The 13,116-nt window shown below is 47.6% G+C and overlaps 1 protein-coding gene across 3 annotated transcripts in view; it reads left to right on the top strand.

The window, feature by feature from the left end:
* KSR2 (kinase suppressor of ras 2) overlaps positions 1-13,116 on the top strand; it is a 476,682-nt gene that overhangs the window by 376,254 nt on the left and 87,312 nt on the right. For all 3 annotated transcript variants that reach the window (XM_081539723.1, XM_081539722.1, XM_081539724.1), the window contains exons 10-12: positions 4,122-4,290; positions 12,252-12,293; positions 12,956-13,028. In XM_081539723.1, coding sequence (XP_081395849.1) covers positions 4,122-4,290; positions 12,252-12,293; positions 12,956-13,028 — 284 coding nt within the window. The remainder of the gene's footprint in view (positions 1-4,121; positions 4,291-12,251; positions 12,294-12,955; positions 13,029-13,116) is intronic.

The following is a 13,116-nucleotide window of genomic DNA, read 5'->3' as shown; positions in this document are numbered from 1 at the left end:
TCTCTTTTGCTGATTCTGTTGATTCACATCAGCCCTGAGCCTCAGAGTTGAGAGAGACTGAATTCCTGCCTTAACCGTTTCCTCCATAAAGACAACTCCTTTCCTCCCTCTCTCTGTCTTGCCTTGCCTCCCTCCTTCCTTTCCATTCACTGATACATATAACATTTATTAACCACCTCTTACGTTTTTGTTTCTGTGCTAAGTTTTGCCGATTCCAAGATAAATAAGGCAGTCTAGTAGGAGGACATAAACCTTTTCTTCCCTCTCTCTCTCTCCTTATCCATCCCTCACTTCATTTCTTTCTATTCTCCTTCCTCTAGCACACATTTTTCAAGGGACCACACTGAGAATAGGGAGCTTCTAACCTTGAGGACAAAGACAGACAAGCAAGCTGAGAAGTGATGGTTGAAGCAACAGCAGAAGCCAAGACCAGTACCAGAGCAAGCTAATACCAGGCAGGGCCGGTCCCAGGAAGAGGAATGTGCTGACCTGGTTGGTTGAGTGGGAGGTCAGGGGAGCTTCTCGGAGGAGGGGCAGTCTGAGCTGCATTTTGGAGAAAGAGTAGGCATCTTCCAGGCCAACTGGGACAAGGCTGGGAAGATAGTGTTAGTGACTCAGTCATGTCCAACTCTTTGTGACTCCATAGACTGTTGTCTGCCAGGCTCCTCTGTCCATGGAATTCCCCAGGCAAGAATACTGGAGTGGGTACCCATTCTCTTCTCTAAGAGATCTTCCCAACCCAGGGATTAAACCCAAGTCTCCTGTATCACAGGCAGATTCTTTACCACCTGAGCCACCAGAGAAGCCCGTTCCAAGCAGAAATAATAACATCTCCCAAGTCTTGGAGATATGAAATAGCCTGGTTTGTGTTGGGAACTGTGGGCCATTTGATGTGACTATGGCAGTCATTGTAAGAATGAGAGAAGAGGAAGTGATGCAAGCCCAGGTCCAGCCTGAATGTGTACATCATGAACCAACATTTTCATTTAAACATGCTCTGTCATTTGAGCATGGTATGTATGCCTAACAGGACACTGTATTTTAGCACAAACCTTTATGCTTTTTAAATAAGGATAATTTTTTTTTTTTTTTGCAGAGCATCTATGGAAACTTCTTTGTCCATCTATGAGTAGAAGTTCAAAGAAGAGAGTCTTGCTAGGATGGATAGATGCCTGACTTTCATTTCCCCTTATCCCTCTACTGACACGATCAGTCGCTGACTTTCTCTGAAAACCCCCTGTCCCCCCTTTGACTGTGTGGTAGCTTCACAGCCCAGCCACATAAACTTAGCCCACATGTTACTGCCTTATTTTTCCTTACATTAACAAGTCTGTTGCCAGGAACAGGTAATTACCATTAGGTAAACTAGGGTGGAGTAACAAGGCTGGCCTCCTGACACCTTACTATTAAAATCAGATCAGAATTACCTCCAAGGTGGTCTTGCGTGGAAGGTGGCTGGAATGAACTAGAGCATGAGCTTGCCTGGAACAGGACTTTGTCCAGGGCATGTTTGTAGTAGCTTGTTCCACAAGAGCCACAGACAGTGACTACCTACCTGTCCTTCAGTGGATGGTTGATCAAATAAACTGGGTACATCCATGCCATGAAATATCACTCAGCAATAAAAAGGAACAATCCTTTGTTGCATGCAGTAACTTGGATGAATCTCCAGAGAACTATTCAGAGTGAAAAAAAAGTCAACCCCAAAAGATTACATAGTTTATAGTTCAATTTATAGAACATTCTTGTAATGATATAGCAATGAAGACTACATTAGTGGTGCCAGGGTAAAAGATGGGAGGAAGGGGTTGTAGTCAGAACAGGACAACATGAGGGATCCTTCTGGTGGTGAAAATGTTCTGTATCTTGACTGTATGAATTCAGTGTCTGGGTTGTAATTTTATTGTACCCTAGTTTTGCAACATGTTATCATTGGAAAAAACTAAATAAGAATGCATTGTTGTTCAGTCACTAAGTCATATCCGACTCTTTGCGACCCCATGGACTACAGCACACAAGGCTTCCCTGTCCTTCACTATCTCCCAGAATTTGCTCAAACACATGTCCATTGAGTCGGTGATGCCATCCAACCATCTCATCCTCTGTTGCCCCCTTCTCCTCCTGCCCTCAATCTTTCCCAGCATCAGAATCTTTTCCAATGAGTCAGCTCTTCACATCAGATAGCCAAAGTATTGGAACTCCAGCTTCAGCATCAGTCCTTCCAATGAAAGTTCACAGTTGATTTCCTTTAGGTTTGACTGGTTTGATCTCCTTGCAGTCCAAGGGACTCAAGAGTCTTCTCCAGCACCAAAATTCGAAAGCATCAATTCTTTGGCACTCAGTTTTCTTTATGGTCCAACTCTCACATCCGTACATGACTACTGGAAAAACCACAGCTTTCACTGGGATCCCTCTAATACTCTTACAACTGCATGTGAATCTGTAGCTATCTCAAACTGAAAGCTTAATTGCAAAAATAAATGCTGTCCCAAATGTAATTGCTTCCATTTATTGATAACAAAGTGCCTCATCCCAGTGCTAGGGATTTAGGTACACATATCACCTTAAACTTCACAACAGAGCCACAGTGGGTGTTCTCAGCCCATGTAAAGGACAAGGAGAGACTGAAGCTCACAGTGGGGAAGTCACTGATGTGGAGGCAGTGTGACCTCGTGGGAGTGGAATGACCTCTGGGAAGGGGGCATGCACAACCCGGTCGAGCATCGATTGGGCCTCCAGATGAGGAATGTCTGTTCCCCACCCCCACTCCCCGCCCTATGCTCATTGGTATTTGCTATTTGGCAGGCAAACACACCTGTTGACAAAATCAGATCACACAAAACCATCCTTGGGTACCCAGAGCCACGCTGAGTGGTGGCGCTCTGAGTGATTCAGGAACCAAATGATCCATGTGCTGTGAGTGAACAGATTAAGGTATTCCTGAGAATGCTTAGCTCTGCCGACTTTGAGAGTCAGGAACCTCTTTCCTGGGATGCTGAGGTTTTCTAGTATTTATTCCCATTTTACAGAGGGCAAAACTGAGAAATGGAGAGGTTAGGTATTTTGTTCAGGATGCGTAGGAAAGAGCTGGCTGTATCTCCCTTTGCCTCACTTGGGATTCTGCTCGTATTACTTTCCTGGGGTTGCGGAAACAAATTACTGCAAACTGGGTAGCTGAGACAAAAGCCATTTGCTCTCTTACAGTCTGGAGTCCAGGAGCCTGAGGTCAAGGTGTCAGTGGGGTTGGCTCCTTAGGGAGACTCCAAGGGAGAATCCATTCCATGCTCCTTTCCTAACCTTCGGTGGCTCCGGCAGTCCTTGGTGTTTCTTGGCTTCTAGAAGCATCAGTCCCCTGTCTACTCCTGTCTTCTCAGCACCATTTCCTTTGTGTGTCTTTCCTTTCCTGTTTCTTGTAAAGACGCTTGACATGGGATCTTACTCACCCCACCCCACACCAAATCCAGGATGGTCCCATCACAATTAGGTCACTTACTGAGGTTCTGAGTGGACATGTCTTGGAGGGGAGACAGTATTCAGCCCACTGTATGGCTACTGGCCGCACCCTGACCAGCGCCATTCTGAGGATGTGCACATGGATTCTGTCTTCATCTTGGCTTTAGAGCAGTTTCAAGGGCCAGAGGAGGCCATGCTGGTTCCAGCTGAGATGCGAGGGAAGATGCTGCAGGCTGGCTCTCGCACTCTCTCTTGAGCTGTCAGGCTGTTGATTCTTTAATAAAACACTCTGGAGGAGAGGCGTTAGGATGGGAAGAGCTCTCTGGGCACTTGGCGTGGGATTTTCCAAAATCAAAGAGGCCCAAGGAGCGTGGCTGTCACCCACGTGGCTTTCATTATATGGTAACCTTTCAGCCTGGGCTCCAGGCATTGGGCAGGAATTTGACTCGAGAGACTGTGCCTTCCACAGCTGGATGCAACCCAGTGCGGGTGGGGGAGGCAGGTGGGACTTTGGCGGGGGGCGGGGAGAGTATGGTGGTTGAGGAAAACAGAGGAGGCACTGAGGATGCCGAGGGGGTGGTCTTCCCGGGCAGCTCAGCCTCACTGCTGCAGTGTCTCCGCCTCTCTGCCTGCCCCTGCCCCCACCCCACCCTGTTTTCTTTCTTCAGGACCACATCCCTGTTCCTTACCAGCCAGACTCCAGCAGCAACCCCTCGTCCACGACATCCTCCACGCCCTCCTCGCCAGCGCCCCCACTCCCGCCCAGCGCCACGCCACCTTCTCCCCTACACCCTTCTCCGCAGTGCACAAGGCAGCAGAAGAATTTCAACCTGCCAGGTACCTTCTGCGTGTGGGAGGTCATGGGGTCAGGAATCGGGTTTGTGCCAGAGCCCTGTCCAGGCCAGTCCACATGACAGGTTGTGGGTTGGAAGCGTATAGATTAAGTGTTACCATAAGCAGGGCAACTGCTGCATAGTCCCTTATGTGATCTTTAGAGTAGCCATGAGGTAAGTAGGATCGGCTCCATTTTACAGATGAGGAAACCGAGGCTCAGAAGGTAAGGGGACTCTCAGAGACTCTGTCTTTTGGAAAGCAGCAGCCCAGGGTCTCCACCTAAGTCTGAGTCACAGGGGGAGCCATCTGCTCTGGAGCTGGACATTGCCTTAAGTGCAAAATCCGTGGTAGGCCGGTGGCTAAGACTCCATACTCCCAATGTAGGGAGCCTGGGTTCAAACCCTGGTCAGGGAACTGGATTCCACATGCTGCAACTAAGTGTTTGCACGCTGAAAGCTATAGATCCCGCATGCCACAATGAAGATTGAAGATCTAAGAAGAACTCAGATCCAGTGCTGCCAAAAAAAAAAAAGAGAGCTAAGTCAGTTGAAACTGGCAACAGGATCCTGTGCCAAGGATCTCAGGGCCCACACGCCTGAGCAGAGCTACATTCTGAGTCTCATGCAGACACCAAACAGGGCTCTGGAAGAGTGAGCTGGCGTCCAGAAGTCAATAGCTAGCTCTCTCTTGTCCCTGCCCTGTGACCTCTGACTTCAGCTTTCATACCTCTGAAAGGATGCAGGTGGACAAGAGGACTGCAAAGGGTCTTCCAGCTCACAAACCCCAGGGCACTCCACCGCTGACCTGAGACCATGTGCTGGGCTGTGAGACAATGGAGAAGCCCTCACGTGGTATTCTGGCTTCTCGGACTTAGGAAAAAGATCTTTCTCAGCTCTCAAGCGAGACAGACCTGAGTGTCTTCCCACCCCTTCCGGGGCTCAGCCCAGCCCACCTCCTGTTCTCCAACTGCAAGGACACTTCCAGCTCAGCCATTTTTGTAGCACCATAGCTGATTTCAAGACGGAGGCTGGTGGGATGAGGTCTGGTTTGATGATTTGGGACCAAAGTCTAGCTGAATGTTGTTCGATATGGTACACACTAGTCACATGTGCCTATTTAAATTTAAATGAACTAAAATTAAATATAATTAAAGTTTTAATTCCTTGGTCACGCTTGCCACATTACAACTGCTCGAGAGCCACTTGTGGCTAGTGGCTGCCATGTTGGGCAGCACAGGTGTAGACTATTTCCCACTGTCGCAGAAAGTCCCACTGGGCAATGCTGGTCTAGGGGTTGGTTTCCTCTTGAGCCAGAGAGCTTCCCACAGGGGGAAAAATAAAAAACCCAGGTCCTCAGCCACAGGTCACACCTCCAAGCCTACCCAGCCAGGAGAGGATATCTGGGAAACACCCAGATACACCCACCCATTGAGCATAAGCTGCTCATGTCACCTGCCTACACTGCTTTGATCTGGGCTGTGTCTGAAGGGATAGAGTGAGTCTTAAAGACTTGTGTGATGGGGGTTTTTTTGATTACGTCCAAGCCCGAGGCAGCCTCGTACCTGTGATGTGAGGGCTTCTTACCTGGCAGCCAACAAGGACCATAATGCAAGTCATCAGCTGTAATCATCTCAGTAAGTGCCCCCGAGTCAACCAGGCAACAGTGCCCAGCGTTTCCACAGACCGAGGGTTCCCACCAGCACCCTCAGCTATTTCCACTTCCGTGGAAGGAGGTGAATGGGAAAAAGGCCCTTTGACACCCCCTTCACCCCTTTGACCCCCAATCTCAGGGGGGAAGCGTCTGGATGTTTTCCTAAAGCTGTTCCACCCCTCACCCAAGATGTTCACTTCAGGACTATTTTCCCTGTAACCATTTGCTGCTTGTTTATAGACAGGGAGCTGGCAAAGGACCTCTTAAGGGGGAACCGTGCATCAAAGCACCAGCACTCTTTTATCTCTAGAAGACTCTACTGGCATCTTGACTCTCCAGGGGTGATCCCTGTTACCTTCATCCCTTCAGTCAGAGCCCCGGGGAGGTGTCTTGACCAAATTGCTGTGCTAGCCTGCCAGCGGGTCTGCATCTACCCCATGGCAGGTGCCAACAGTGCCCTGACCCTCTTTGGGGAGTGAACTAACAGGTCGTCTCGGTGAAGGCACTTTAGAACAGCAGTTAAAAGAGTGTGAGCTCTGGAACTAGGTTGCTTGGGTTCAAATCCCAGCTCCATCATTTACTATCTATGTGCTGTTGAGCAAAACTACTGACCTCTTTGTGCCCCTTTTTCCTCATCTGTACAATGGGGGTAATAATAGTACCTACTTTGTAGAACCCTCAAAGGGCTCAACATTGCCATACATGTGCAAAGTTAGCAGAGCACCTGTCTCGTCCAAGAGCTCACCAAAGGTGAGTTACTTTCATCATTATTAGATTAAACACAGGGTTAGCAAATTACCGTGGCTACCACTGCTAAGTAATATGCCCTAACTAGAATTGTGGAAATAATGATGAGGTCCCCAGATACCCTGAAATTGGGAGTAGGAATCAAATTAAACTTTTAGGGGAGGTAATTTGGCATTGTCAGAGTTTCAAATGTACATTCCCTGGACCAGCAGTATCACTTCTAAGAATTTATACACAGAAGTGTTTGCACAAGGATCTATAACGACTTTTTTGGCGGCAGTGAAAAATCTGGACTCAACCCAAATGCCCATCAGGAGGGGAGTGTTTGAATACACTGTAATATATCTGTATAACCAAATACTCAGCCACCCTTGAAAAAATGGAGTAGCTCTTTGTAAATATCCTGGACATGGGAAGAAATCCATAATATCTTTTAAGTGGAAAATAGGTGATTTGCAAAAGCACTGGTATAATAACATCCTATTTGTTGTTAAATGATTTAATGTATTTGTATATTTATACGTGTGTGTGTGTGTATGTATTTGTATATGCAGACAAATGTCTGCAGGACTTCATGGCAGGTGTTCTTTCTAAGAAGAGGAATTTTATTTTATGCACTTCTGTAGTGCATATAATGGCAAGAAACATGCATCCGTTTTATAATTGAATAATAATAATTAAATGCAGTGTTGACATAGAAAACAAAATAGGACCCTCTAGAAGGGCAGCCAGACCTTCCCCACTGCCTGCCTTAGGCGGTTTTGGCAAAATTCCTCCATGGTGACAGGCATCTCTTCTGCTCACGGAAGGCCCCAGTCACCTGTTACATGCTCCAGACTGTGAGTCTCTGTTGATGGGAAAGGAGCTTTGGCTCTGGTTTCCTGCCAGATGTTGAGTTTTCTGAAGACAATTCAAGCTAACACCTAGGCATAACAGTGCCCCTGGCACTGGTTACTCTAGAACATTCTTTTTGAAAAGAGGCCGTGTGGTTAACAGGCATTTGGCTCAACTGTTAGCCTCAGGGCACGTGAAGGACACCCCCTCACAGAATCTGGGATTGTGCTCTGCTTGTTGGGTGGATCCCCTTGTTCCTGGCCACTCCCTTCAGAATTCTGGTGCCACGTTGGACATGGTACAGTGAAGGGTGGAGGGCTTCGTTTGGATCCCAGATCTGCCCTCTCCCACCTCTGTGGCCTTGAATATGGCACTGATTCTGTTTCGGCCTCAGTTTCTCATCTGTAAAATGGGTCTGACCTGCCAGTTTGTACGATGTTTGCTGTGGGAAGGTACACGAAGGAGCTTTGTAAGGGACTGTTGTATGGGTTCCTCAGACTGAAGTGTTCACTCAAATGCCTTCTTCCTTTGGAGTAACCTGGTGCCGTGTTTAGTGGCTCCTCCATCAGAAAGTCAGCTCCATGACACTAGGAAACCCATGTGCTTCACCTACCCTTCTTCACCGACCACCCAAAGCCCAGCCCAATGTCGACTGCTGAAGGCACTAATTAAATGTTTGTTGAGTGAATGAATGAGTGAACAAGTGATTTGAGGCTCGTTTACCTCCCAGAGCTGCAGGTTCTTTTTCTTTAAACTGTCTCTGGCCCTGCATTCCATCCATTCATTTCTTTAATGGATGTTTATTGAGCATCCACTATATACCAGGTACTGTTCGAGGCACTGGGTAAGGAGCAAGGCACACATCAGATGTGCCCTGTATGAGTTGACTGTTGCTGCTGTAACCAATTGCCATGAGCTTAGTGGCTCGAAGCCGCAGAAGTTTATAACTCTACGGTTAAGGAGTCAGAAGTCCAAAATCAGTTTCACTGGGCTCAATATCAAGGTGTCTGCAGAGCTGATTTCTTTAGGAGGTTCTAGGAAAGAATCCATTCCCTTGCCTTTTCCCAGATTCTCGAGGGCCACCTGCATGCCTTTGCTCATGGCCCTACATCTGTCCAACCTCTGCTTCCGTTATCCCATCTCCTTCTCTGATCCTCTGACTGGATCCTCCTGCTTTCCTCTCATAAGGACCCTTGTGATTATACTCAACGTTCACCCAGAGAATCCAGGATAATCCTCTCATCTCAGGATCCTCAACTTAAACATCTGCAAAGTCCCCTTGGTCATGTAAGGTAACATATTTCCAGGTCCTAGGACTAGGTTGTGGACGTCTTGGGAATAGAGTTGGGGGAGAAGGGCCTTATTCTGCCTGTCACGGTCTCCGCTCTCATGGAGTTTATAGCTTAGTGGAAAAGACAGGTGTTAGCCTAGCAAACAGACACACAAAAATAGGATTATAAATTGTGGTGAGTGCTGTGACAGTGCTGTGAGCAAAGTCAAGAGGCTGAAACATCAGAGGCAGCTGAAGGCAGGAGGGGAGTTGTTCGGGCAGACAGAGAGGAGCACACGCAAAGGCCCTGTTATTGGAAAGAGCTGGAAACGTGATCAATGGTTCAGTGCCCATAACCAAGGCACCAGGCAAAGCTCAGAGCTGCAGGGCTGAGGCCTGGTGGGGCCTTGCAGGGAATTGCATGGTTTAGGCAGGGGATGATTTGATCTTTCCACCTTCCTTCTAGGTCCTTTCTTTCATATGGCCACTGAGGCTGCTCTCTGAGGAGTCCATAGGGAGGGAATATGGCCTTGAGAGTGGAAGAGCCTTCAAAGTAGCCTGTTTGTCTCTCTGACCTCTGGTCACCTGCAACCTCTCAGTTCCCGAACCCTCTTTGATACCAGACAGCCAGGAGCCACTCAGAGTCATCAGCTGCCCCATCTGACCCGCTTCTCTCTGGTGTCTGTCATCAGCAAGAACAGGCAGGGCTCACAGCACCCTTTCCCTCCTCTCCTTGCCGAGACTCTCTCCCTTTCAGTCATCAGAAACGAGCTGTCCTCAGGCCACAGAGGGTTCCTGGCAGGAGTCGGAGGCAGTGGGTGGAGGCATTTGTCGGGTGTCCCATTGCTGGACACCTGTCCCTTCTCAGAGTGACACCCATTCTCCATCACCAGCCCCACCTCCTTAAAAGAGTGTTTAACTGCCAGCTAACCTTTTCTGCAGACACTGAATCCCCAGTTCCAGTTGGGGAGAGAAGAGATCAGCTAAGTCTCTTGAGAATCCCAGGTAGTTTTTCTTTTTTAATTTTAGCCCCTCTTGGCTAATAAAATGTCCAAATGCAATGAAAAAAAACCGAAGTTATCTAATGGAAGATGAGTCCCTGACATCATCGAGGTCAGATTTCTTCTAAAGCTGTGTTCTGTAACCTTGAACGAGTTGCTGCCCAAACTAGGCACTTTGTTTTCCAGAATCAAAAAATGCATCCATTTGGATTCCAGCTAGCTAAGATATTTGGGGGATTGCTGTGCTAAAAGAGACTTGAGTAATTCAACAAACACGAGCATCTCACTCACTGGGTGCGAGGCACCAAGCCAGGTGCTTGGATCCTGAATACCAGAACTTGGTGTCCATTCTGGGATGGGGATGGGGTTTATAAATCAGTTCCACCCTCAGGGGCAGCTCATGACTGAGTTCTTTGAAACTCTCTGTCTATGAATTATAAAGCATTCTTGTCTGTTAGTTAAGAGAACTTAGAAAGATACCAGCTTATGCATCGCAGTTAACCCTGATTCTGCATCATCCCTGAGCTCTTATCTCATGTAATGATGAGCTCAGCCCTATATAGGAGAGATTATTTTTGGTCCCCATCTCACATATCTGGAAACTGAGACTTGGAGAGAGATGCCCAAACTTTCACAGACAATCAAAGGAGGAACACAGATTCAACCCTACAGGATCGGCTTCTGGACTCCGGGTTTGGAACCACTGTACTAATTCTTGGTGAGCCAGCTTGACCGTGAATGGATAAAACTGTTTCTAGAAGTATATTCACCAGCTCAGACTCATATCTGATCCCATCCCTGAGGATATAAAACTCTGTGTGACCTGTCCTCTGCCCCTGACATCCTTCTTACCCCCCGATCCAGGTTCTCCACCCCACTGGAGCAGTGGTAACACTGGAAACCTTGGGGATGTCCTGAACAGCTGGCCTCCAGTGAACAGACCGAAAGTAAAATGAATTGTAGGAAAATTAGCAGTGAATCTGAGGAATTTTCTTTTTATATTATCTTTCCTTAGATACGGAAATTAACTTGTGCCTTTGCTAGGCAGAATAATGGTCTTATCCTGGGTCCTGTGAATACATTACTTTACACAGCTAAAGGAACTTTGTAGCTGTTACTGAATTAAGGATCTTGAAGTGGAAAGATTACCCTGGATTGTCTGGGTGGATTCTAAATGCAGTCATGAGGATCTTTTATAAGACGGAGACGAGGCGATCAAAGACAGTAGAAGGCGACGTCAGGATGGCAGCAGCGGCTGGAGTGATGGGGGTGTGAGCCAAGAAGTGGAGGTACACTCTCCAGCTGGAAAAGGCAAGGAGAAGGTTCTCCTTTGGAGCCTCCAGAAAAAACAAGCTGCCTATGACTGTTTTCAGGCTTCTGACCTTCAGAACTCTAAGAGGATAAATTTGTGTTAAGCCATCCAATTTATGATAATTTGTTACAGCAGCAATAAGAAAACCAATACAATGCTCAGTGCAGAAAATTAGAAAAACATGGGCAACACATAGAGGAAACACATAGACCACCCTCATCCAGTGCCCCTGGCCCCATCCCCAACTTCTGGCAGTCCCGAATCTGATCTCTGCTTCTGTGAGTTTGATTTTTTTTTTTTTTTTTTTTTTAGATTCTGCATATAAGTGAGATCGTACTGTTTATCTTTCTCCATCTGACTTATTTTAGTTAGCATGGTACCCTCTAGGTCCATCCACTTTGTCACAAACAGCAATGGCAAGATTTCATTCTTTATTATGGCTGAACAGTATTCAATTGTGTATATATATATATATATATATACACACATATTTTTTTATCCATTTGTCTGTCGATGGGCACTTAGGTTATTTCCACACCTTTGGATGCTGATTTCTTTTCCTTCAGATATATACCCAGAAGTGCAATTGCTGGATAATCTGGTAGTTCTAATTTTTACTTTTTCAGGAGCCGCCTACTGTTTTCCACAGTGGCTGCACCAATTTACATTCCCACCAAGGGTGCACAAGGGTTTCCTTTTCTTTACATCTTTACCAATATTTGTTATTTCTTGTCTTTTTTGATAATAGACATCCTAACTGTGAGGTGATATGTTATTGTGGTCATAAAGGATTTTCTTAAGCCACTATAACCACTCTGCCAGAAGGGAGAAAATTAATGTGTTAGATTATGGGTTTAGAGACTTTTTGTCTCTGTGTGTCTTTATGCATTTCACAAAGATGAGATTGTGCTCAGGATGGCTCTCCGAGGTGGGGTGCTCTGTCTTCAGGGAGTTTCAATGGAAGGGTTGGCTTGAATGATTCTGGATTCTTCAGACATGTTCTCAGTCCCTTGGAATATGGGGTGTCTGCAAAAGTCTGGAAACTCAGGGGTGGGCAGAGGACCACAGGGTGGCTACAGGAGCCCCATTTGTTACCTGAAAGGTCAGCTCCGGGATGGCACTCACTGTGGTATTTTCTTTCTTTTGCAAGTGTCCCACTACTACAAATACAGGCAGCAGTTCATCTTCCCAGGTGAGTTTCCTGTGAGCTCAGTTTCTTCCAAGCGAGCCCACTGAGGCGTGGCAGCTGCTGTGAGGGGACGGAGGCGAATGTTACCGGGGTGGACAAGCCCAGAGAGGATCAGGTGGAACCACCAGACCACTGGCTAGCGACTGGCTGTGGAGGCAGGGGTAAAAAGGGTGTGGAATCCAAGACTCAGTGGCACCAACGAGGTCCCAAAGCACAAGTGGAAAGACCTGGAAAGGTCTGCAGTGTAAGGATGGGCAAGGGTGAGGAGGGGTCCAGAACCCCGTGGTGGGGGAGAGATGGCCAAAGGGGCCAGAGCTGGGCATGGGAGACATGAAACCAAGCAGCCTCATCATCCCAAAAGGGACAAAGGAGTGAGGAGGACCCAGAGATGATGCTTCAGTGGGCGCTTCAGGCCAGAGGTTTGGGGGCTCTGGCAGCCCCCTAGGTGCCAATGGGGAGTTTTGTTCAGGATGTCATCTTGACTACTCATGCATCTCAGCAGGTAAATTCAAGTGGCCAGGGAAAGGAGAGAGGGGATTGGGCAGCCCAGGGACTCCTGATCTGGTGAGAAGTTTCCAGCCGCCGGCATCTCCCAGGAATCAGGCTTTTGGGGGAGCTCGTGGACCCCGCGTCTGGTTTCTGACTCTCCAATCTTTGGCTCTCAGATGTGGTGCCAGTGCTGGAGACGCCGACACGGGCGCCCCAGGTCATCCTGCATCCAGTGACCTCGAATCCAATGTAAGTGGTGGCAGAGACCTCTCCCCATGCCCTGGCCTTTCAGTTTGCTCAGGATCCCTGTCTTCTTTCTTCCTCTTCCTGGAATTGA

This window comes from Giraffa tippelskirchi, chromosome 11 (genome assembly GCF_054371585.1).
Source record: "Giraffa tippelskirchi isolate mGirTip1 chromosome 11, T2T-mGirTip1v1.2.pri, whole genome shotgun sequence".
Lineage (NCBI taxonomy): Eukaryota > Metazoa > Chordata > Mammalia > Artiodactyla > Giraffidae > Giraffa > Giraffa tippelskirchi.
This window is presented reverse-complemented; position numbering and strand designations above follow the sequence as displayed.